The 22,590-nt window shown below is 69.3% G+C and overlaps 1 protein-coding gene across 4 annotated transcripts; it reads right to left on the reverse strand.

Moving 5' to 3' along the window:
- Positions 1-374: 374 nt before the first annotated feature.
- On the reverse strand, positions 375-22,251 carry COL16A1 (collagen type XVI alpha 1 chain). Of its 4 annotated transcripts, none has more exons than XM_074926032.1 (71): positions 22,170-22,251; positions 21,082-21,194; positions 19,098-19,160; positions 18,836-18,953; positions 17,070-17,193; positions 16,706-16,981; positions 16,535-16,615; positions 16,091-16,222; positions 15,421-15,474; positions 14,399-14,434; positions 14,027-14,053; positions 13,801-13,863; positions 13,573-13,614; positions 13,437-13,481; positions 13,208-13,243; positions 12,998-13,060; positions 12,811-12,855; positions 12,633-12,728; positions 12,502-12,540; positions 12,196-12,240; positions 11,906-11,941; positions 11,639-11,755; positions 11,498-11,533; positions 11,348-11,383; positions 11,161-11,250; positions 11,018-11,062; positions 10,854-10,889; positions 10,693-10,746; positions 10,397-10,513; positions 10,282-10,317; positions 10,056-10,163; positions 9,850-9,972; positions 9,720-9,773; positions 9,592-9,633; positions 9,370-9,405; positions 9,087-9,140; positions 8,950-9,018; positions 8,774-8,827; positions 8,612-8,638; positions 8,469-8,534; positions 8,333-8,386; positions 8,185-8,238; positions 8,044-8,097; positions 7,901-7,945; positions 7,696-7,812; positions 7,267-7,302; positions 6,971-7,051; positions 6,746-6,790; positions 6,324-6,368; positions 4,970-5,023; positions 4,809-4,862; positions 4,441-4,494; positions 4,270-4,314; positions 4,079-4,132; positions 3,943-3,978; positions 3,640-3,702; positions 3,431-3,502; positions 3,163-3,216; positions 3,022-3,066; positions 2,695-2,739; positions 2,548-2,601; positions 2,411-2,464; positions 2,233-2,283; positions 1,997-2,086; positions 1,852-1,887; positions 1,681-1,725; positions 1,406-1,594; positions 1,263-1,329; positions 998-1,174; positions 831-908; positions 375-729 (listed from the first exon to the last, which is right to left on the reverse strand). In XM_074926032.1, exons 2-71 carry the CDS (start codon positions 21,155-21,157, stop codon positions 527-529), a joined length of 4,848 nt encoding a protein of 1,615 aa, XP_074782133.1. In that variant the 5' UTR covers positions 21,158-21,194; positions 22,170-22,251; the 3' UTR covers positions 375-526. The 4 variants fall into 4 exon arrangements, 3 of the variants coding, with proteins under 3 accessions (XP_074782133.1, XP_074782132.1, XP_074782134.1); XM_074926031.1 differs by having other exon boundaries at positions 11,018-11,065; XM_074926033.1 differs by lacking the exon at positions 6,324-6,368 and having other exon boundaries at positions 11,018-11,065.
- Between the last annotated feature and the right edge of the window lie 339 nt (positions 22,252-22,590).

Raw genomic sequence — 22,590 nt, forward strand, 5'->3', positions numbered from 1 at the left:
GATCTCCCCAGGATCAGGGCTGGGATCTCCCTCAGGACCAGGACTGGGATCTCCCGGGATCAGGGCTGGGATCTCCCCCGGGATCAGGACTGGGATCAGGCTGGGATCTCCCCAAGGATCAGGACTGGGATCTCCCCAGGATCAGGACTGGGATCTCCTGGGATCAAGGCTGGGATCTCCCCAGGATCCTCCCCTCTCAGGCCCAGCGCCGTGGGGCAGGAGGGGGCTCGGGGGCACCGTGCCCCCACCCGGGGTGGCCTGAGCCCTGTCTGGCTCCAGGCCGCGGCAGAGCAGCGTCCCTCGGGGACCGGGACCGGGACCGCGGCCCAGCGAGGAGACACGAGGCGGGGGGGCACCAGCACGGGTGTATTTGGCCGGGCAGGATCCACCTGCCCTCACGATCGCGACGGAGCTGTACAACACCCGCACCCCCCCATGCACCCCCCCCGCGGGACAGGCAGAGCCCCCGGCACAGCGGGGAAACGATATTAACAGCAGAGGTCGGGGGGGGCACGGGGGGGGCCCCTCAGCCGAAGGGACCCTTGACGTTTTTGGGCTGGAAGAGGGGCTGCTCCAGGGGCATGGCCCCCATGCACTCCGCCGGGCTGCAGTGCCCCGTCTTGCCCGGTTGCCCCGTGGCACCCGGGGGGCCGGGGATGCCGGGGATGCCCTGTTGTCCCACAGGACCTGGGGGGCCCATCTTCCCGTAGCCTGGTGGCCCTTGGGGACCTGGAAGAGATGGAGAGAAAAAGCGAGAGGTGACAAGGTGCTGGGGCTGGTGGCAAGCTCCAGTACGGGGCTGGTGGCCACGCAGAGGGAGGGGGGCTCACCTGGGGGTCCCGGGGGGCCGCTGTCCCCCATCACCCCCACGCCTTTCTCTCCTTTCTCTCCCTTGGCGCCCGGCTCACCTGGAGGAGAGGTGGATGGAGAGGGGTGAGACCGGGGCACGACCGCTGTGCTCGGGGACACCGGGAACACCCCCATGAGCAGCACCTACCCCGCATGCCCGGCACGCCCTGCCGCCCCTCTCTGCCGATCTGCCCCGGCATCCCGGGGGAACCGGGGGGTCCCGGCCGGCCGGGCAGCCCGTCCTTCCCCGGGGGACCGGGTCTCCCCGGGGATGCCACCATCTCCACCGGGAAGTGCAGCCGGGAGGTGTAGTACGCCATCCGTTCTGCAGGGAGAGGTGGCCCGTGCTCAGCGTCGGCGGGGACGAGGTGACACCGGGGTGCAACCGGCCCTCGCCCCCGCTACCCCGTTACCGTCAAACATCTTGCTCAGCTCCTGCTGGATGAACCTCTTGATCTCGTCGTAATTCACCACGTCTCCCTGGGGGGGACACAGGAGGGGCCATGGCCACCAGGCCCTGGGGAGGGGGAGCGGGGTCCCAGCTGTCCCTCCTTACCATCACACCCGGGGGGCCCGGCAGCCCAGGGCTGCCCGCAGGTCCCGGTGAGCCGGGGGGGCCCCTTTCTCCCGCTGGCCCCCGTGGCCCCACGAGGCCCATGGAGCCGCTCTTCCCCGGCCCCCCGGGCATGCCGGCTCTGCCCTTCTCCCCGGGGTAGCCTCTCTCGCCAGGGGATCCAGCTTCTCCCTGCAGAGAGGTGGAGCGGCGGAGCTCAGCCCCAGCACCCCCAGTCCCAAGTGGGGGTACCAGGATGGCCACAGCTCTCCCCTCACCTTCTGGCCAGCCGGTCCTGCACTGCCGGGTTTTCCTGGAGGGCCCTGAGGAGACACAGAGGAGTGGGGTGGCAGGGGTGTCCCCCACCCTGGGGACACCGTGGCCACGCCAGAGGATGCCACGAGGTGATGCCGGGGTCCACAGGAGAGCCGCAGAGCCCACGCTCGTACCTCTTTACCGACGGGTCCGTCTGGTCCCTGCTCCCCCTGCGAAACCAAAGCGGGGCAGCGTGAGATGGGGGTGCTGTCCTAGACATCCCTGCTGCGGCGGGGTGCAGGGGGCTCTGCCACCCCCCTCGTGACCCGCTGCACTCACCGGCGGTCCCGGGTGGCCCGGGGGTCCCGGCTCTCCTGGCATCCCTGGCAGACCTCGCTCCCCCACAGAGCCCCGCTCGCCCTTCAGCCCCTGTAGGGAGGCAGGAGGGGGGGGGCCGGGAGCAACGGAGTCAGCGCAGGATGGGGACGGTGACCCCCAAACCTGCTCTCCGTGTCACCTACCCGACACCCCACATCCCACAGCCCAGGCAGGGTCTGGCCCCAGGCTGTACTCACCACTCCGGCGAGGCCAGCGGGACCCGGCTGCCCCGGGCTGCCAGGGGGGCCCTGGAGGCAGAGAAAGGGGTGTCAGCTGTAGAGGGGGGGCCACGGTGGTGCCCCCACTCCCTGCACTGGAGGGAGGCCCTGCCATGGGCACCGTCCCGGTGCGCTGGGGGGGACAGGTCCAACTTACGATGAGCCCCGGGGGTCCCTGCCGGCCTTGGGGTCCCATGGGTCCAGGGTCACCCTGGGGAAGGCAGAGTGATGAGGGGTGGTGTGGGGGGGGGCATCCAGCCCAGGGCCCCCCTGCCCACCCACCCCCTCACTCACCTCCGCTCCCGGCCGGCCTGTGCTCCCGGGGGGGCCGGGTTTGCCGCAGTCACCCTAAAAGGAGGAAGGGACATTGTGGGGTGCACAGCGCGTGGAGACCCTGGCCCAGGAGGGGGGTCCCCGGGGCTGTCCCCCACCATCGCTCACCTTCGGTCCCGGGAGACCTGGGTGTCCCGTCTTCCCCTTGAAACCCTGGAGGGAGAAAATAGCTGGGTGGGGGGTCCCGGCTCTCACAAGCAGACTGAGGCAGGTGACCCCCACCCCAGTCTCCACTGGGGACCCCGTCCTGCAGTGACAGGCCTGGGGAGGGGGAATGTGCACCCACCCCCTCGGGCTCAGCGTCCCCAGGAGCACACGGGGGGGACAGTCCCGGCTCAGGGGACAGTCCTGGCTCAGGGGACACCCGGTCTTAGTTGCAGGGACATGCCAAGCACTGAGCACCAGGGAGGGGTGACAAAAACATCTGTCACTCACCGGAGGACCCATCATCCCTGGTGGCCCGGGGGGGCCGGGGTCACCCTGGAGAGAAAGAGACACAGGTTGGGGTGTCCTGGGGGGGGCTGCAGGGTGGGTGCCACCCCTCTGCCAGCACCAGGGAGAGCCCCAGAGCCTCACCCGCAGCCCCGGTTTGCCATCCTTGCCGTCCAGTCCTTCCACGCCAGCGGGACCCTGCGGGGACAAGGTGAGGGTGTCACTGGGGAGGGGATCTGGGGGTCCCTGAGGGACCCACTCCAGGCACCCCAGGGCATGGGAACAGGTCCCTGGGGGATGGGAACAGTTTCCTAGGGAATGGGCCCAGCCAGCGGCGCTTCCCAGGAGCACGGTGACACTGGTGGCCCTGTCCACTCTACCATCAAGGGTGGCACAGGGGTGGGGGTCTTACCTGGATACCCGGGGGTCCAGGGGGTCCGGGGGGCCCTGGCATCCCCGTGGGCCCACGCATGCCCTCGCTGCCCTGCAGGAGCCACAGGAGGTCAGGGGGAGCCCCTTGGCCATCCCGCAAGAGCAGAGGCCAAATCCAGCCACCGTCCCCAGGGACGAGTGGTGCCACCACGCAGCCACGTCCTGGTGGCACTCACCCACGGCACTCACCTTCTCGGCCGCGGGCCCCGGTGGCCCAGCTGGCCCAGCCTTCCCTGGGAAGCCAGGGGGCCCCTAAAGAGAAGAGGGGTGTTGAGTGAGGGGGGTGGTATCGTGACAGGAGACCCCAGCCGTCTCCAAACTCATTTTAACGGGTTTGCTCTGCTTTCTGCTCCTTATCCCACGGGATGTGCCCGCGTCCCCCTGGTAGAAACCTCCATCCCCATCCTCAGCTGGCCACCCAGCCCCGTGGGGACATGGGGACACACAGCCAGGGTGGGCATCTCTCCCGGGGACACCCCAGGACGTACTCACCGGTGGCCCCGGGAAGCCGGGCTGGCCCTGGAAACCCTGTGGAGAGACAAGAGCTGAGCCGGACCCCGAGGGCCACATCCTGCCCCATGGGGGTCCCGGGGATCCCTGTCACCGTGGGGCCCTCGGGGATGCTCACCTGGTCCCCCTTCTCGCCGGCGCTGCCCGGGAGCCCGCGCTCACCCCTCGGTCCCTGCAGAAAGAGGGGGTGAGGTGAGTGGGGAGCACCTCGCTGCACCCACGGCCACCGCAGCCCACCCCCCCCTCCCTGTCTCTCCCTCCCCACAGCCCCCCCCCCCCCCGCCGGAGCCGATCAGAGTGGGCACCTACCGCTGGCCCTGTGGGCCCGGGGAGGCCATCCAGGCCGGGGGGTCCCTGGGAATGGGAGGAACACAGATGGATGTGGCTGCCAGGACCTCAGCCCCAGTGCACATGCAGAGGGGGGGCACCTCGGAGAGCCCCAGCCCCTCTGTCCCTGAAGCACGGCCCCGAGGGACTCACCAGTTCCCCTTTCTCTCCAGGGGGGCCCACGTAGCCTCGCTCACCTTTGATGCCCTGGGGAAGGAAAGAGATGAAGGCACAGGACATGGGGCACAGACGGGACACGGGGGATGTGGGGGGGGACAGATGGGGAAGGGATGGGGACAGATGGGACAGGATAGGCGGAGCACGGATGGAGCGTGCAGATGGTTGGGACACTGGGAATGTGTGGGACAGGGCTGAGCCCGGCAGGGACATGGGGCTTGACGCCCGCCAGGGTCCCCCCCACTGCCTGTCCCAGCAGCATGGGGGGGCCCCAGCGAGGCACATGGAGGGACACGAGTTGTCTGGGGGCTGGCACATGCTGCCTGGCTCCCCACGGTACTCACGGGAAGGCCGGCGGGGCCCGTCGCACCAGGGTAGCCAGGCTGCCCGGGGGGTCCCTGTGCAGGAGGAGGATGATGCTGAGCCACCTGCAATGCCCCAGCCCGGGGCCCAAAGCCCACAGGGCACCAGCGTGTCTCCCACCCCATCCTCCCACACCACTCACCGGCTCCCCTTTGGCTCCAGCGAGCCCGGCAGGGCCGCGTTCCCCCTGGAGACCCTTCGGAGGGAGAAGAGAGGAGCTGGGGGGGGGCTCCAGCAGCCCCTGCCCAGGGCTGTGCCCTCCTGGCAGCACAGTCAGGCAGAGCGCAGGGGCCAAGGACCTCGGCACGGCCCACGGGGGCTGTGATCTCCACCAGCCCACACTGGCCCCAGCCTGCCCGGCACCTCCGGGCACCGGGGAGGACCTGCTCGGCCCCCGGCTGGGCTCCCTCCACCCATGGCACCAGCCATGAGCAGTGGGCGCAGCGTGGCCGGGTACGCTCACACCCAGACACAGGTCGCTGCTGCCTGTGCACCCCACGCTGGGGGCCGCGGGCAGGACCCACGGGCAACCCCAGGGCCGTGGGAAGCTCAGTCCTGAGTGAGGTGCCAAGCTCCCGGCACCCTGGCCACTGCCCAGGACACGCTTCAGACCACAGTCGGGTGCCACCTGCTGCCTCCCTGTCCTCCCAGGCACAGGGGACATGGGGGACAGCTGGGAGCCCCCAGGCTCCGTGCCACGGGACCATTGGGGCGGGTTAGTGGGGTGACGTGGGGCCGAGGAGGTGGAGACTGGACAGGACACGCTGGCACACCACAGAGCGACGGCCCACACAGACCCACAGAGACCCACACAGACCGTGGTGTTACAGTGACATTAGTGGACACGGGGACAGGAGCAGGACACGACCGGCGTGGGAGGGCAGGATCCTCCGAGAGCCGCCGGCACAGCCCCGCTGCCACCTCGTGCTAGGAGGGAGCACAGGTGGGAACAGGCGGATGAAGATGAAGATGAGGATGAGAATGAAGATGGAGATGACGATCAAGATGGAGATGGTGGTGGAGGCTGGCTGACCCCAGAGGAGCCAGGGACCGGGGAGGAGGAGGACGAGCCTAGGCAGCACCCGCTGCATGGAGGGATCCTCCTAGTCCTCCTGAGGGGGGTCCCCAGAGGCAGCCGGGGAAGGGGCAGCAATTGGGTGCCATCCAGTGCACCCTGTGGGTGCTGGAGCGACCTGTAGGCACCAAGCCACAGTAGCCACCCCCGGCACACCGAGAGCGGCTGAGATGAGCCAACACGGGGGCTGCAGCCATCTCTGGCACACCCGGTTCCCAACATGAGCCTGAAGACCCCGGGGTCCGCTGAGACCCCCCCCTGCATGGGGATGGAGGAGGTGGAAATGAGAGGATGGAGATGGGTGGAAGGGGATGGGGGCAGCTGGGCTGTGGCCACTCCCAGGGGACACAGGGACAAGGGACACAGCCAAACCAAGCGGCAGCAACAGAGAGCACAGAGCAGAGCCGTGCTGGGTCCTTACGGGCAGTCCGGGTGCGCCAGGCGTTCCAGGAAAGCCTGGGGGGCCCTGAGGGGAGAAACAGGGAGATCACAGCCGGGAAATGGCACCCGGGAGCCTGGGCTGAGCCCTTGGGGGGGTGCAGAGTGGCTGGGCGCGGGCCAGCTCGGCCTTGGCCTCCCACCGAGCCAGGCTCCTGCTCCGTCTCCGCGCTGGCAGCACCTTCGCCTCCATCTCCAGGCTCGCCGGGGGCCCAGCCGTGCCGTGCCGTGCCACGCCGCACCTCCGCCTTGCCACGGCCCCGGCCCTCTGCCCATCACCGTGGCCTCGGGGCAGGGTGCCGGGCCCCCTTGACAACTTGCAGTGAGGGGCTGCAAGCCCCCCCAGGCACACAACACGACTCCTGCACAGCCCAGCAGCCCCCCGCCCCGGGCAGGGCTACTTACGATGGGCCCGGGTGGTCCTGGGGGTCCCCGCAGTCCCGGTGAGCCCTGGGGAGAGACGGCTGGGTCAGACGTGACTGTGGCGAGGGGGACGGGGGCCTGGCACCACTCCGGCTCTGAGGGGCACCAAGGGACCAGCCACAGCCCCCGTGGCCACTGGGAAGGGCTGGGATGGTGGGGAGGTGCAGAGGAGCAGGGCAGCGTTGCGAGTTGGGGGGGTGCACCCACCTGCTCGCCTCTCTCGCCGGGGATGCCCGGAGTGCCTGGCAGCCCGGGATCACCCACACAGTCCGGGTCGGGGCTGTCACCCTGCGGGGAACAGGGACACATCAGGACCTGGGGCCAGCTCTGCCCACAGCTGAGCCCTGCTAAGCCCCGCCAAGTGCCCCCCAAAGCAACCTCCACTCCCCAAAGCCCCAGGTGCTCCCGCAGTGGGGGTACGGTGCCGGGTCCTGCAGCACCCTGGGGACCAGGGAGTCAGTCCAGGGGCAGGGAGAGGGTGCTGGGCAACATGGTTCACTCACCCGAGCCTCCTCCGCTCTCGGGAACTGGGCAAGGCACTGGAAGAAAACCCAGGAGTCACCCGGGGATCCCTTTTAAGGATGCACTGGAGGAGCTGTGGGGCACAGCGGGGCACAGAGCACCCACATCCTGCACCCCCCGGGCGCTCAGCACCCGCTGCTCCAGCCTGCGCTGGGCCCTGCGCAGGACAAGCCCATCACCCTCCCCAGGGACCCCATGGGGGCAGGCAGGGGAGTCTGTCTGCTTGCCCAGTGGCACCAGCATGCCCAGAGCGTGCCCAGAGCGTGCCCAGCCCTGCAAGCACCCGCTGCTCTGCGCAACCACCACAAGAGCTGATGCCCCACAGCATCTCTGCACTTCACTGCAAAATTCACCAAGACCAGGGGTATTTGGGCACTGGGATCCCCACCCAGAGCTGGGCAAATACTCACGCGGGCACAGTTCTCACTGCCAGGGGCCCCCGGCATGCCCCCGTCCTCCTTCTCTCCCTTGACACCGGTGGGTGCTTCGAAGGCTGCCTGCAGCTGGGCGCAGTCCCCGCAGAGGGTCTGGGAGGAGGTGGGGAGTCAGGGGCACCCCGAAATGCTTGGGGTCCCCTCTCCCGGGCATGACCCACAGTGGGCAGGTGCTCCTCACCTTCAGCACCTCGATGTTCCTCTCGGCCATGACGGCCAGTGGCCCCTGGAAGAGACGCAGGAGGGAAGGGGACAGTCCCCACGCCAGGGGAAGCAGGACAGGTGGCCACGGGGGAAGCTGCCACGGGCAGCGCCACCACCTACCAGGTCTCCAGCCGGGCCAGGCAGTCCCGGCAAACCGTTGTGTCCTGGCATCCCCTAAAACCCAGGAGAAATATTTAAACCCGGCACTAAAAGCTGGGCAGGATCGGTCCCCGCTCACCCGCTTCATCTCCCATTGCTCACCTGGCGGCCTGGGGCACCAGGGGGCCCGGGGGGGCCCGGAGCTCCGGGGGGACCCTGCGACACCCCAAACACAAACAGAGAGAGGCGGAGGGTGAGGTGGGGGTGGGTGGGGGGTCAGCGGGCGCAGCACAGCGGGGGCAGCACCCACCTGAGGGCCCGGCTGCGGCTGCCAGGACATCCCGGTCCACAGTCCTGGGGCTCCCTGAGGCCGAGAGAAGGGGAAGAGTGTTCAGCGGGGGTGAAGCGGAGCTGGGGGGGGGCCCGTGGGTGCTCACGGTGCTTACCGGCATCCCGGCGTAGCTGGGGTCCTGGCGGGGGCCGGGCGGGCAGGGGCACTCCCCGGGGTCTCCCTGCAGAGAGAGGAGGTGAGGGCAGGGAGGGCCGGGGGGGGACACGGGGGTGCAGTTCGACTCCAACCCCAACTCACCTTCTCGCCCCGGGCGCCCTTCTCCCCCTGCGAGGAGGAAAGCCGGAATTGTGCATTAGTGGGGGGACCCCGGCACCCCCCCTTTGCTCTGTGCCCCCACCCATGGCCAGGTGAGCACCAGGGCACTGTGCTCAGCACCCTCTGCCACCCCCCCGTACATACCGGCTGCCCGCTGGACCCTGGCACCCCGGGGAGTCCCCGCTGCCCTTCGGGGCCCTGTGAGGAAGAGGAGGGTGAGGAAGCTCAGCTCCGGGCTCAGACCATGGCATGGTGGTTTTTAGCCGGTGTCGAGGGGCCAGGGGAGGACGGCGATGCCCGTCCTGGGGGACAGGACTTACCGGTGGCCCGGTGGCACTGGTCCCTGGTTGCCCAGGGGGTCCCACGGCACCTTTGGGCCCCGGAGATCCCTGCAGAGGAAGGACAGCAGGAGTGGGGGGGCAAGGGGGGGGTGCAGGGCTGGGGGACGCTCCCTTACCTTGGCACCTTTTTCTGCCGCCATCCCCGGGGGTCCCTGGGGTCCGGGGGGGCCCTGGGGGCAGGAGGGGGTGTTAGATCCCCCCAGCAGCCCCCTGCCACCCAGCAAGCCACGGTGACAGCATTGTCCCCAGGGCGAGCTGGCCAGGCCCCTCTGCCTCCGCCTGCGCTGGGGAGGGGGGCTGACACTGCTGGGGTGCAGCCCCCCCAGCTTGCAGGAACTGGGGCGGGGGGCTGGTGGCCGCCCCATCTCCCAGGGCTGGGCAGCCTGAAATGCTACTTACGGGGGTCCCGGGGGGTCCGGCGCTCCCGGGCTCTCCCTGGGAAAACCAGAGCGTGTGAGAGCTGGCAAAGCTGCCCAGAACATGGCACAGCACGACGTGACACGGCATGCCACAACACGTCATGACACGTCACGACATGACATGGCACAACACGGCACGACACGCCATGACACGGCACGACATGACATGACATGACATGGCACAGGCACCCCCCACACCCACCTGCGGTCCCGGCTGGCCGATCCCCCGTGGTCCCGGCTCACCCTGAGGGAGACAGCGGGGCAGTGAGCGGCCCCAAGACACCCCCCCCATGTGCCTGCCCCCCCCGACCCCCCCACGGTCTCACTCACCTGCAGCCCCTTCAGTCCGGGGGGGCCCTGAACCCCCGGCAGCCCCGGCTTCCCCTAAAACACATCAGGGTCAGCCCCGAGCGCACGGTGCCACCGGGCACCCACGGCACTGGGCGGGGGGGGCACTCACGGGTCTGCCCGGCTGGCCGATGCCGGGGGGGCCCTGGTCCCCTTTGGCCCCGGGTTTTCCCGGGACGCCGATCCCATCGGAGAAGTCACCATGTGGAGTGGGACTGGGCTCGCAGGCGTCTCCCTGCAGCGGAGGGAGCACAGGAGCGGGGGGGTGATGCCACGGTGACGGGGTGTGGGTCCCCAGACAAGGGGGGGGGCTCTCACCTTCTCGCCTTTGGGGCCGGCCGGACCCCTGATGCCAGGCTCACCCGACAGCCCCGGGAGACCGGCCGTGCCCGGGGTGCCGGGGTCCCCAGGGCTTCCTGCGTCCCCCTGGCAAAGAGAGGGGACAAGGCTGGCGCGGGGTAGGGGGGGGCACCAAGGCCCACAGCCCGTGGTGGGTCACAGCCCCCTCTGCCACCGCCAGAGCCCCCTCCCCAGCCCCTCTTACCTTCTGTCCCTTCTGGCCAGCGTCACCGGGTCTGCCCTGGGGGAATGGAGGAACGGGTCAGGCCCGTTGTCCCCCAGAACGGGCACCCGTGAGCAGGGGGGGGACACACACTCACCGCTCTGCCCGGGGGGCCACCCTGGCCCCTCTCCCCCGGTGGCCCGGGCACGGCCAGCACCGTCGCTGCCCCTTCGAGGGCCTGTGGCGTGGGGGGGCACTGCCCACACGGCTCGCCCTGCAGAGGGGACATCCTGGTGGCTTCGGGGACTGCAGCACAGTGGGGGCCCCCAGCCCCTGCTGCTCTCCCCAGCTCAGGGCTGTCCCATGCAGTGAGTTGCACAGGTCTCAGCTGGGGAGGTTTCAAGGACGGGGCAGGGAGCAGGGTCCTGGGGAGGCCCCCGTTGCTGGTCTCACCTTCTCTCCTTTGAGCCCCCGCATGCCTGGATCACCCTTGTCCCCTGGCAGCCCCTGCAGCCAGAAGCCAGGTGAGACTACAGCCCCCCCCTCCACTGGCTCCCACTCCTGCACCCCCGGGCTCCCAGCACCCCCCCTTGAGCCCCTGCGCCCCCACTCACCGGTCTGCCCGTGGGTCCCTCCTGGCCACCATCCCCCTGCAAGGCATCAGGGTCAGGATCGGGCCCCAGAAGGAGCCGAGGCTGCCCCAGCCCCACGGGGCAACGCAGCCCTTGCTACTCCCTCGGGAGGGGGCAGAAAGGGAGGGGAGGGGGGGGTCACTCACCTTCTCGCCCTTGATGCCGGCCAGCCTGGGGAGTCCCGCTTCGCCCTGCTGAACGCCCCACGTGGTTACACCCCCAGCACCCGCGCAGCCCCGGGGCACCCCTCCAGAACGGGAGTGGGGGGGCTCAGCCCCACGTTACTCACCGGCAGCCCTGGCTCACCCTCGAGCCCCTCGGCGGGAGCCCGCAGCAGCGCGGCGAGGACGCGGGTGTCACAGGACAGGCAGGAGTCCCCCTGCGAGGGCAGGGAGAGGGCACGGCTCAGGGTGGGGGGGCCACAGGGGATGCCCCCCCCCAAAGCAGGTAGGTGGGATGGAGGGATGGGCACTCACCTTCTCCCCTTTCATCCCATGGATGCCGGGATCTCCCTGGGATGGAAACACAGGAGCTGGGTGCTGCCAGCATGGGCTGGATGGTGCTCAGTGTCCCCCCGGCTCCGGCTGGGGATGAGCCAGCCCACCCCTCCGCCCCGTGTCACCTACCCTGTCCCCTTTGGGTCCCGCAGGGCCGGGTCTGTCCTGGGGAGCGGGAAACGAAAAGGGAACATTAGGGATGCTGAGACAAGACCCTGCTCAGCCCCGCACCCCACCCGCCCGCCCGTGAGTCCCCAGGCTCAGACTCACCGACACCCCGTCCTTGCCGGGCGCTCCGGGCGCTCCCCTGGGTCCCGGCTTGCCAGGCAGCCCGGTGGCACCAAAAATCCCCTCGGTGAGCGTGGGACACACCTCGCACAGGTCACCCTGCGTGGGGGGGGACAGTGAGACACAGCCCCAGGCTGGGGGGGGTTCCTCAGAGTGGCCCCCGAGACGCCCCAAGCCCTGGGACGGGCACAGGGGGCTGCCATGCCCGTGGCACAGCCCCGCACCCGGCCACGCTGTCACTGCACCCACCTTGTCTCCTTTCGGCCCCAAGACGCCGGGGGGTCCCTGCGGGGGGAAGGCAGGGGACAGGGCGGCTTCAGAGAGCCCCAAGGCCAAGGACTGCACCAGCAGCACCCCCAGCACCCCCCACTAGTCACAGCACAGCACAGTCCCGGCCCCAGACGAGGCCACTGGCCCTCCCAAACCCCTCTCTGCGCCTGGGCTCGGATCCCACCATGGCTCCAGCCAAGCAGCCCCGGCCCAGAGCCAGGAAACCCGTCCCTGACCCCGGGCTTTGGCTCCGGGCTCACAGTACTCACGGGTGTCCCAGGCGATCCTCCGGGTCCAGGAGCTCCCGAGCTGCCCTGGACCAGAGACAGGAGAAGCCTGAGCCCATCAAGGGAGAAAGCCGCAGCCCTTGGCATCCCCAGCACCTCCGTGCTGACCTTCCCCACCCCTCAGGGGGGTTTCCTGCCCCCCCCACCAAGCCCTTGGCCACCCAGCTGGGGCTTGCCCAGCCAGCAACACGCAAGCCAGCGCTGACTCAGCTCCGGCCAGGGATCCCCGACACTTCTCAAACCATGGGAAGGATGGGGAACGGTCGGGACCCCTCAACCCTCGCTCACCTTTTCTCCCTTTGGACCTGGGGGGCCACCAGGGTCACCCTGAAAGGGAGAGAGGACAGCATTAGCCCTGCCCGAGCACCCTGGCCAGCCGCGATGCCCACCCGCAGCCCCACGGCCCCGGGGGTCCTCACCGGCTTCCCTGGAAAACCGATCCCCGGAGAACCTGGCTTCCCTGGTGGCCCCGGCTCGCCAGCCAGCCCCTCGGGTCCCACGAGGCCAGAGTCACCCTGAAAGGCAAATCGGGGGTGTCAGTTCTGGTGCTGGTGCCGTGTACCCCCATCCTCTGGCACCCAGAGCCCCCCAACTTACCTTCTGGCCCTTGGGACCCACCACACAAATCTCTCCGGGCCGGCCCTGCCGGGATGGGAGCAGGGTGTGAAGGTTTGGCACGGGCAGCACCGTGCACCCCACAGCGGGGGGGGGCTGATCCAGTGGCCAGACCCCACTGCCCGGGGGGACGCCAGGGGATGCCCAGGTACCACCCATCACTACTCACGTCGCGGCCCGGGCGCCCCGGTTTGCCCTGCAGTCCCCCGTCGCCCTTCTCGCCCTTCTGGCCCTGCAGGACAGACAGATGTCACCCATGCTGTCTCCCACACCACCCAGGTTGGCATCAGCAGGTCCTGGCACCTTTGCCACCATGCCAGGACCCGCGGGACAGTTGTCCTCAGCGCCACACCGGGACCCACGGGCGGGCTGGACTTACCTTCTGCCCATCAGTGCCGGTTGCCCCCGGGAGCCCCTGTGTGGGAACAGGAGGGCAAAGTGGGTGCCCACGGGTGGGCTCGTGCCTCCTGCTCACTCCTTTCACCCCACCACCACCCACTGAGCTGTCTCCTCGGGGCCGGACCCCCGCACCCCCTCCCAGGGTACCCACGAGATGTTGAGGTTGGGGGGGTCCCCGTGTCGTGCCCCATCCGCCGAGCATCACTTACGGCCTCTCCACGCTGCCCCTTCTCGCCCCGCGGCCCCTCGGTGCACTGGGGAGGAGGAAGAGGAGGGAGTGGGGTGAGGGAGGGCAGCAGAGGTTGGGAGGGGGGGATGCGGAGGGTTGGGGGGGGGGTGTCTCACCTGCACGGGGCCACCAGGGTGGGTGCGCACGCAGTCAGCACCCTGCAGAGGGGGGGAGGCAGCTCAGGGGCTCTGCCTGCACCGTCCATGGCCAAGGACGGGGGGGCCATGGGGGGCAGGAGCCTTCCCCAGGGCAGTGGGACCCCCGTGTGCTGGGGACCCCCACAGGGAGCAGCCCTGCAGCAGGGAAGGGGGGTCCCTTCCCCAGCCAGAGCCAGGGACACTCACACGGTCGCCTTTCTCCCCCTTGCCGCCAGCGGTGCCGGGGAGGCCGCGCTCGCCCTTCCTGCCCTGCAAGAGAGGGGACATGTGGGTGACGAGAGGGGACACGTGTGTCCCCATGGCCACGCGTGTGCCCACGGCTCCCACGCAGGGATGCTCCAGGCACAGCCGAGGGGCTGCGTGGCCACGTCCCTGGTGGGGCTCTGTGTGTCCTGGGGGGTGACAAACCTACCTTGGGACCCGGGGGACTGAGCGTGACCTGAAGAGAGAGGAGAAAGGTGTCCCAGAGCCCCTCAGGGGCACGCTGCCTCCAAACAGTCCCCACCCTCCCGGGTGCCACCCCGGGAGCCCCATGGGGCATGTGGGGTCCCAAACACCCACCAGCTCCCACCATCAGCTCCACACCTCAGCCAGAGGTTGCCAGAGGAACGGGGCCACATCTGGAAGGGATCAGAGACCTTCCCCACAGCCAGATGTTGCCGGGCCCCAGGCCAGGAGGAGCTGCAGGTTGTGGGGGGCTGTTGGCGATGGGTGACACCCCCAAGCCAGCACCCCAGAGGCTTTTGCCATCCCCATCTCCCCCTGCCCAGTGCGGGACACTCACATTTGCCGAGGCCATCTGTGGCGAGCAGGGCGGGCACTGGAAGAGACGGGGACAGCGGTTTGCACCGTCCACAGCACCCACAACCCCACGGCACCCACAACCCCACGGCACCCACAACCCCACGGCACCCGCTCCCTTGGGCACCCCAAACCCATGGGGCTCACCCAGTAGCACCTCTCCCTGCCAGCCCTGGGGTGCCTGTGGGCACAGGGGGATGCCCAGGGCGGAGAAGGGAAAAGCTAGGAGAGCATTTCCCTGCCGCCGTGTCCCCGGGAGGGGAGGAGAGCACTGGCCTGGCACCCGGCTCTCCCTGCGGCTTTGTGGCTTGACCACAGCTCCACTGGTCCAAACCGGCAGCTCCAGCCCGATACCCTGGGACCGGGGCCAGGCAGGACGGGGCTGCCCACACCCTGCACCCGGGGACTGGTGTCAGCAGGGTCCCCGGGGCTCCCATCCACACCTCAGCCCCTCGCTGGGTGTCCCCAGCTGTCTGGGGGGGACCCTGTCACCCCATGGGAAAGCGACAAGGAGCAGAGGGTGAGAAGAAAAGCCAGGCAGGCTCGTAATCCCTGTGGCCCCCAAGCCATGCTGCTGGACCTGGCTGACACCCCGGGGATCCCTGTGAGGATCCTACCACGGGGTCACAGCAGCCCCGGGGGGACGGGGCCACGCAGGGACGGGGCCCAGGGTGTGCTGGAGACATTTCCCAGCTCCGGCAGCCGCTGGAGACGCTCAGAGGGAACAAAGAGGCCCTTGGCCATGGCTGGGATCGCTCCAGCAGTGGCGGAGAGTTAAGTGGGGCCTCAGTTCCTGCTCGGGGGGAGTGGAGCAGCCGCTTCTGCAGGCGGCCCTGCAGCTCTGGCAGCAGCAGAAAGTTCCCGAATGCAGCGGGGACAGACCCAGCCTGGGGCACGGACAGGCCCCCGACACGGCCCCGGCGCTGGTGGGAGGGAAAGGACCGGAGCCAAGTGGGCAGGGACAGGGGCAGCCGGGCTGGGACACCCTTCCCCACCTCCCCTCACCTTCTCCCTGTGATCTCCCTTCGGGCCGGTCCTCCCCGAGGTCCTCCCCGGCTCCTGTGGAGAGAAAAGAGCACCCATGGGTGCTACCTGCCTGTGCACCCCTGAGTCACCCTGCCTGTGCACCCCAGGGTGCTGCCTCCCCTTGCACCCCTGGGTTATCCTGCCTGTGCACCCCAGGGTTACCCTACCGGGGGCACCCATGGGTGCTGCCTCCCCTTGCACCCAGGGGTTACCCTGCCTGGGTGAGACCTGCCTCAGGCTGAGCCCTGAGCCGGAGGCTCAGCCTGTGCAGACCATCAGTGGGGCTGCAGGAGCCCTCCCCTCCCTCGCTCCCCGGCGTCTGGCTGCTGCCAGCTCCCTCCCTCCCCTCGTACCGAGCCTGGCGCGGTGGAAAATGTGAGGCCGGGCTTTTCCAGGGCCTCAGTCAACGTGGCTGCAGGATCAGCAGCACCGGGCACCCAGCACAGAGGCTGAGTGCTGCCCACCCGTGGGGCCAGGATGGGGACCGGGACGGGGATGGGGACCCGTGATGGGGACCCGTGATGGGATGGGGACCCGTGATGGGGACCCGTGATGGGATGGGGACCCGTGATGGGGACCCGTGATGGGATGGGGACCCGTGATGGGATGGGGACCTGTGATGGGATGCCGGAGGGACGCGGGAGCTCACCGCGCCCAGCGGCTCCTCCAGGCAGAAGCAGCGGGTGTACACCCGGCCCTCGGGCTGCGGCGAGATCTCGATGAGGTTGCTGCTCTGCATCAGCTCCGCTTGCCGACGGGTCTTGGGCACTTCTATGAGGCACTGCTGGGAGAGAGGGGGGTCACGGGGGGCTGCTGGGGTGAGAACTGGGAGCCCCAGCCCTGCCTGAGCACCCAGGGTGATTCAGGAGAGGGATGCCTCCTGCACCCACACTGGCCATGGGGACAGGCATCAAGAGACACCCCAGGGCTGGGAGAGAGCTGCCGTGTCCCCAGCCACCACGAGCAGGAGGTGACCCCCAGGGGAGCTCTGGCTAAGAGACCTCACCATGCCTCAGTTTCCCCTCTGGAGTAACCCCTGACGGGGCAGAGCAATGCCAAGGCCCAGGGAGGCGGCGGGGGGGGAGACACTCACCCCACTGTCAGAGATCTCGCAGCACCCCTCCTGCCTGGCCAGCTCGGCGTCGCAGTAGATCTGAGCTTGCTGGATGTCAAACTGCAGCGGGAAGGGGACGGCAGGTCACGGGCAGGCAGGGACGGATCCTGCACCCCAGGCTGAGAATACCCGCACCCCCCCAGCACTCACCCGCATCGGGGTGCCGCGCACGGCATCCAGCCCCAGGAAGGCATTGCCCTCGGGGGCCAGCGCCCGCCGGGGTGCCAGCGGCTTGGAGGAGATGGAGGCGCAGTCGAGGTGGACGGAGACGGCGCGGCTCTGCACGGCCACCGCCACCTTGTGCCACCGCCCGTCGAAAAGGGACGCCACGGCCTTTCCCCCGAAGACGGCGCTGACAAACGCGGCCCCCGGCGCCCTGGCCTGGAACTCCAGACTCTTCTCGGGGCCGTGCACAGCCAGGGAGAGCTGGGCACAGAGGGGACAACACCGCGCTCGGGTACAGCTCCCAGCTGGCCCCTCTCCACTGGTTTGTCCCACCACCCCGGGGCTGTACCTGGGGGTAGCCCTGCCGGTCGGTGACCTGGAAGAGGTACCAGTGCTCCCCGGTGCTGTTCTTCTTCAGCAGCAACGTGAGGATGAGGGTGAAGGCGGGGGGCAGCCCACGAGGAAACACCTGCCTGGGGGGACAGGCGTTGGGAGCTCTGATGCCGGCGCTTGCACCGAGGCTGGCGGCAGCACTGGCCCCAACACCCCCATCCCCATGGCACCCGCTGGCAGCGTCACTCCCCCAGCCACCCGGGGTCTGTCCCCATCAGTGGCACCGCGGATGCCACCGGGGTGGATCCGACCCCAGGCGGCAGCGCCTGGACCCGGAGCTGTTTGTGTCTGGGCCGGACGCGCGGGCTGTGGCCGCCGGAGACGCCAGCGCTTATGCAACAGGAGCAGAACACGAGGCAGACAGCAGAGACGCTCCCTCCCATCCTGGCACAGCACGGGGAGCTCGGACTGTCCCCCCAGAGCACAGGCTGGGCACACACACGAGGTGCAGAGGACCCAGCCCAGCTCTCCCCAGGCACCCCCAACAGCCAGCCCCATCCCTGCCCCATGGCACAGCCACCGCCTCCACCGCACCCCCCAAACATCCTCCTGGGGTGGCTGCAGCACCCGGGGCCGAGCACTTATCACCACAGGATCGAATTTTGCCCCTGGGCAGCTGGGAAATGAGTCCCTGACCACACAGGCTCCACGGGATGGATGCTCCCACGCAGGCAGTGGGCAGCCTGGTCCCCTCCATTCCCCGATGGGACGGTGCCCACCTCGCCCGCAGCCTGCTCCACCGCTGGAAATATTTGCTTTGGGCTCTGCTCTGCTCCCAGCCTCGGCTCCACCAATTTTCCAAGCCACTGCTCTGGAGCTGGCCCAAGGCAAGAGGAGCAGGCAAGAGCCAGTGGTCCCCTCCGCCCTCCGTGGGGCACAGGGCTGTCCTTGCTGGGCACCGAGGAGGGGGGCTGGGGTGGAGGAGCACCCATGGGTGCTCACGACCTGGCTGCCGGGGCCACCCCCATGCTGAGCACTCCCCTGGGCTGGCTCTGGGCTGCTGCAGGCACCCAGCCAAGAGCAACACCAGCCCGGAGCATCCGCCATCTCGAAACCATCCAAGGACTTGGCGGCCCAGGCTGGGTCTCCTTCGGCCTCGGGAGAGCCCCGTGCCCAGTGTAGCTGCGTGCCAGCCCCAGGGTGATGTGGGGACAGGCGGGCCTGCAGACCACAGCAGCTTCCTCCAGGAACAGCTCACGAGGACCATGGACTTGCTCCCACCTTGCCACGCTGCAGCATCCCTGCCAGCACCCCCCGCCAGCCCCTGCCCCTCGGGCAGGACGTGCCAGAGATGACGGTGGGGCCGAGGGCCGGACTCTGTGAGCCTCCCCCGGCAGACCCCTGCGGCCCCAGCAAACCCAGCAGCGCCTGCTCGGAGCTGGGCAGCATTTTGAGTTTGTCTAGACCCCGTCGAGCGCCTGCCAAGCTGAGGAGAGCAGACACAGAGCAGCCACAGAGCCGTGGTTGCGTAAGGGCTGGCCACGACCCAGCCGAGCTGCTGCTGCCCATGATTTACTTTCTAGGAGGAAGGTGGCTTGGGCAGCACCACCCGCACCTCCGTGTGTCCCCCCCGGGTGCTGCGGAGCTGTCTGGCCTCTCCAGCATGAGCTACAGGCAAAGCTTAAAGAGTTTCATCCAGGCCCCATCCTTAAAAGACGTGGGGACGGTGCCCGGTGGTGCTCTGGCCACCAAGAGCCAACCCCACGAGCCACCTGCACTCACTGCGTGGGCTGGACCAGCGGCACGGCCCCCAGCCGCAGCACCAGCGGCCCCCTCGGGTTGCGGATTTTCTTGATGGAGGAGATCTTCAGCAGGTCAAACCTTTTAATCAGGTTAAAACCTGCAAGGACAGAGCAGAGGTGAGACCTGGCCCTGGCAAGGGCGCCGAGGGCTGACACTCTGCAGGCAGGGCACACAGCCCATCCCCGGGGAGTCGGGGCCGTGCAGGGACCCCGACCGCAGGGCGAGGGGGGGTTTTCCTTACCCGTTACATTCTCATACTTGTCCCCAACCAGATCCTCATCCCAGAGCTGCGGGCACAACTCCCCTGCAAGGTAAACCAGCGCATCACTGCGGTGGCCCCGAGGGCAGGGGGAGGCTGGACAAGTAGGGTTGGACTGTGCAGACCCCCCTCAGGCCCCGGTGGGTCTCGGGGTGCTGCTGGGAGCTCACTTCACCCCCCCATCCCCGACACGCCGAGGCCGCTGGCAGCCACGGGGCAGCACGGATCCAGCAACCGCCGCTCCCACGGCAGCAAAGAGCCCGCCGGGAGCGAAGCAGCAGGTTTGGAAGGGATGGGGAGGGGGTGAGCTCAGAGCTGGCTCCGGCCGCCTCCCACAGCAAGTTCACCAGGTGAAAAATGCTTTTCCCAGTTGCTGCGTGTTTTGCCTCAAAACAGCCTCGCGGCTGGAATCGGCATCAGGAGGCTTGGCCGGGTGCCACGGACACCCAAGGCGGGGAGGTGGCACCCAGAGCTGCCCGTTGGCCTTCCTGCCCCGTCCTGGTGACATCCTCAGGCCTGGTGGCCCCTGGGGACAAGCAGGAGAGGGTCCAGCCAGGGGATAGCGGGAGGCTGAGCCCCAGGAAATGCCGTGTCAGTCGTGATTGCAGGGATGCTGGTGCTGTTTGTAACTGCGCTGATAAATTACCGCTTTAGCAGCATCAATCCACCTCCGCTGGATGCTACCAGATGTTGGGAGGTGCAAGACAGAGGAGGAAACAAGGGGGTATTGAAAGAAGAATTTGTTTTGTCTCTGTGCACACCAGCTCTGGAGCAGGGATGGCCCTTGATGAGTCACTCGCCTCTTCCCCAGCCCTTGGCCATTCCCAGGGGGTGGCTCTGGCCCCACTGGCCACCTCCACCTCTGCCCGAGAGCCCGGCCTCACCGCAGCACTTCTCCCCCAGGCTGACCATTCGCTCGCACAGGGCCAGCAGCAGTGCAGGGAGGTGCCCCTCGCCCCCGGGTCCCCCGGCACAGTGGCAGCAGTGTCGCAGCAGGGGCAGAGCTCCCTCCCGCCGGCGGTGAGATCATCCACAGCGGGACACGAGGTGGAAAACGAGGCATAAATCACCCCGGGTGCGATCTGCTTGGAAGCTTCTCCTGGCCCCACGCTGCCCCTAAGGGAAAACCTTGTCTCCCCAACTGTGGCTTCCCTAACGAAGGGCTGGGAGCCAGGAGCCCCCGGTGCTGGCCGCAGGGTCCCGAGCAGCCGGGTAGCCCCTGAGCCCCCCCGGGATGAGCCACCGCTCCACCCCCGCAAAGACTGATGCAACCACGGCTTCGCTGCCAGCGGCTCCTCCCCGCCATCCGCCTCGAGCTCACCCGAGCTGCAGTCGGCCTCACGCCGGGACCCAAACTCAGCAGCCCCATGGCCAGGGAAGCCTCGGCGGGGACCCCCGTGAGCTCAGTGACTGTCCCCCTGTCCCCAGCTGCACGGGGACAGCCCCAAGCCCTTCACTGTTGGCGTGAACCATGGCCAAACCTCTTCCCACCTCGCAGCCAGAGGCCAAAACCCCGTCGGGAGCTCTGTGCAGCTGCCCTGAGTGGTCCTGGCTCACCTACAGAGCAGCCCCCACCTCGCTCCCCCCCGGACCCGGCTTCCCCCTGTGCTGCCTTTTCCACGGGGCGTTCCTGGCGTTCAGCCGCTGCGGGGGCGATGGCGGGGTGTCCCCGGGCTGGCTCCCCACGCCAGGGCTCGCTCGGCGCTCCCTGGCCCCCTGCCCACACGGGATGCCGAGCAAAGCCCCAAAGCCAGGATGGCCGGCGCTCAGCAAGGAGCTGACATCCGCAGCCGCCGCTCTGGCCACCAGCGTGCCCCTGCGTGTGGTCCTGGCACACGGGGACCCGGCGTGGCTCACGGTGTCCCCCAGCCCCCTCTGCCCTGCAATCCCTGGGTCTGACCAGGGATGGGCAAGGAGGGGGTCCCTCCCTTGCAGACCCTGAGCTCTCACTCGTGGTGCCACTTACCTTCCGCCGGCGGCAGGTCCTTCCCCTCACAGGCACTGATGAGCCCCACGAGCGCGATGGCCCAGAGACCCCTCATGGTGCCCGTGGCAGTGCCTCGTGGCCAATGTGGCTACCTGCAAGGGAGAGAGCTTGGGCAGTGGCGGGACGGGCACGTGGTGGTCACCAGCCCCTGGCCTGCGAGCTCGCCCGCGTTGGGACGCTGCCACAGTTGATGCTGATCCACCTGGCCACATCTTGGGCAGGTTTTGGGGGTCAGTGTGTCCCCCATCTACTGCTGGATACCCCGTCTGCTCCGCACCCAGCCCCAGCATCCCGGCATTCACGGGTTCAGTCCACCCCCAGCCCCCACATTTACCCCAAACACCCAGAACTGGGTCCCTCTTGTGCAGACCCCCCCCAGGAAGGTCTCGCTGTTTTATCTCCCAGTCGCGTGTGGATCCCCAGGGTGGCCCAGGCCCTGTGGGTCACCCCGACCTGGCCTCGCTCCTGCCTGTTTCCTGCCACGAGGCAAGGCAGGGCTGCAGGCGGCGGAGCCGGGCGCCGTGACAGACCGGACACGGACACAGACACGGACACGCCGCGCTCCGCTCGCCGCTCAGGAGCGGGACGTGCATCCCTGCGCCTTCGCCCCACGCGCCGCAACCGGGGACCCCTGCGACCGGCGGCGCTGCCTGCACTTGGCTCTCTCGCACCCCCCAGCTCTTCCCTGCCTGCACCCCAGCTCCCCTGCCCCGAATCTCCCGCACAACCCCCGCACCTCCCGGCCCCCTCCTTTGCAGCCTCCCGGCTCCCCTGGCCCGGAACTGCCTGCACCCACCCTGCACCCTCCGCACCCCCCGTGTCCCCCCTCTCCGGCTGCACCCCATCTTTCCCACCCCTGCACCCTCCTCACCGGCGGCTCCCCACGGCTCCGGGACACCCTCCCCGGCCCACCCTCCCCCGGGGTGGTGATTAAGTACGATTAATTACGGGGAATCCCCCGTTCCGCGCCTCCTCCCCCCGACGGCGGGGCCGGGGTCTGCCCCGCTGCCCCAGGCCCGGGCCCGGCGGCGGAGGCTCGGGGAGGTGGGGGGGTGCCCGGGGCTCACCTGCGCGGTGCCCGGCGGGGCCCGGGGCTGCCCGGGGCTGGCGGGGAGGGAGCGGGCGGTGCGGCGGGTCCGGCCGCTCCGGGGCGGTGGGGACGCCGCGGGACACCGGGAGCTCCGCCGCGCCGCCCCCGCCGCCTTCCCCGCCTCCCTCCGGGGGGGGGGGGGCGAGACTCCCCCCCCGGCGGCTGCCCGCCCTCCGCCTCCCCAACCCGGGGGGGCCCGAACCGCCGCCCGCCTTCGCATCCCCGCCCTCCTCCTCTTCCTCCTCCCCTCTGGGCGCCTCCTCCGGCAGCGCCCTCCCCCCCCCCCGGCCCCGACGCGTCCTCCCCTTCCCCCGGGGGCTGGACCCCCGCCCGGAGAAGGGGGGGCGAGCGGGGCGCCCCAATCCCCGGGATGAGGGTGAACCCCATCCCCTGGCTGC

The sequence above is a fragment of the Athene noctua genome, chromosome 24 (genome assembly GCF_965140245.1).
Source record: "Athene noctua chromosome 24, bAthNoc1.hap1.1, whole genome shotgun sequence".
Classification (NCBI taxonomy): Eukaryota; Metazoa; Chordata; class Aves; order Strigiformes; family Strigidae; genus Athene; species Athene noctua.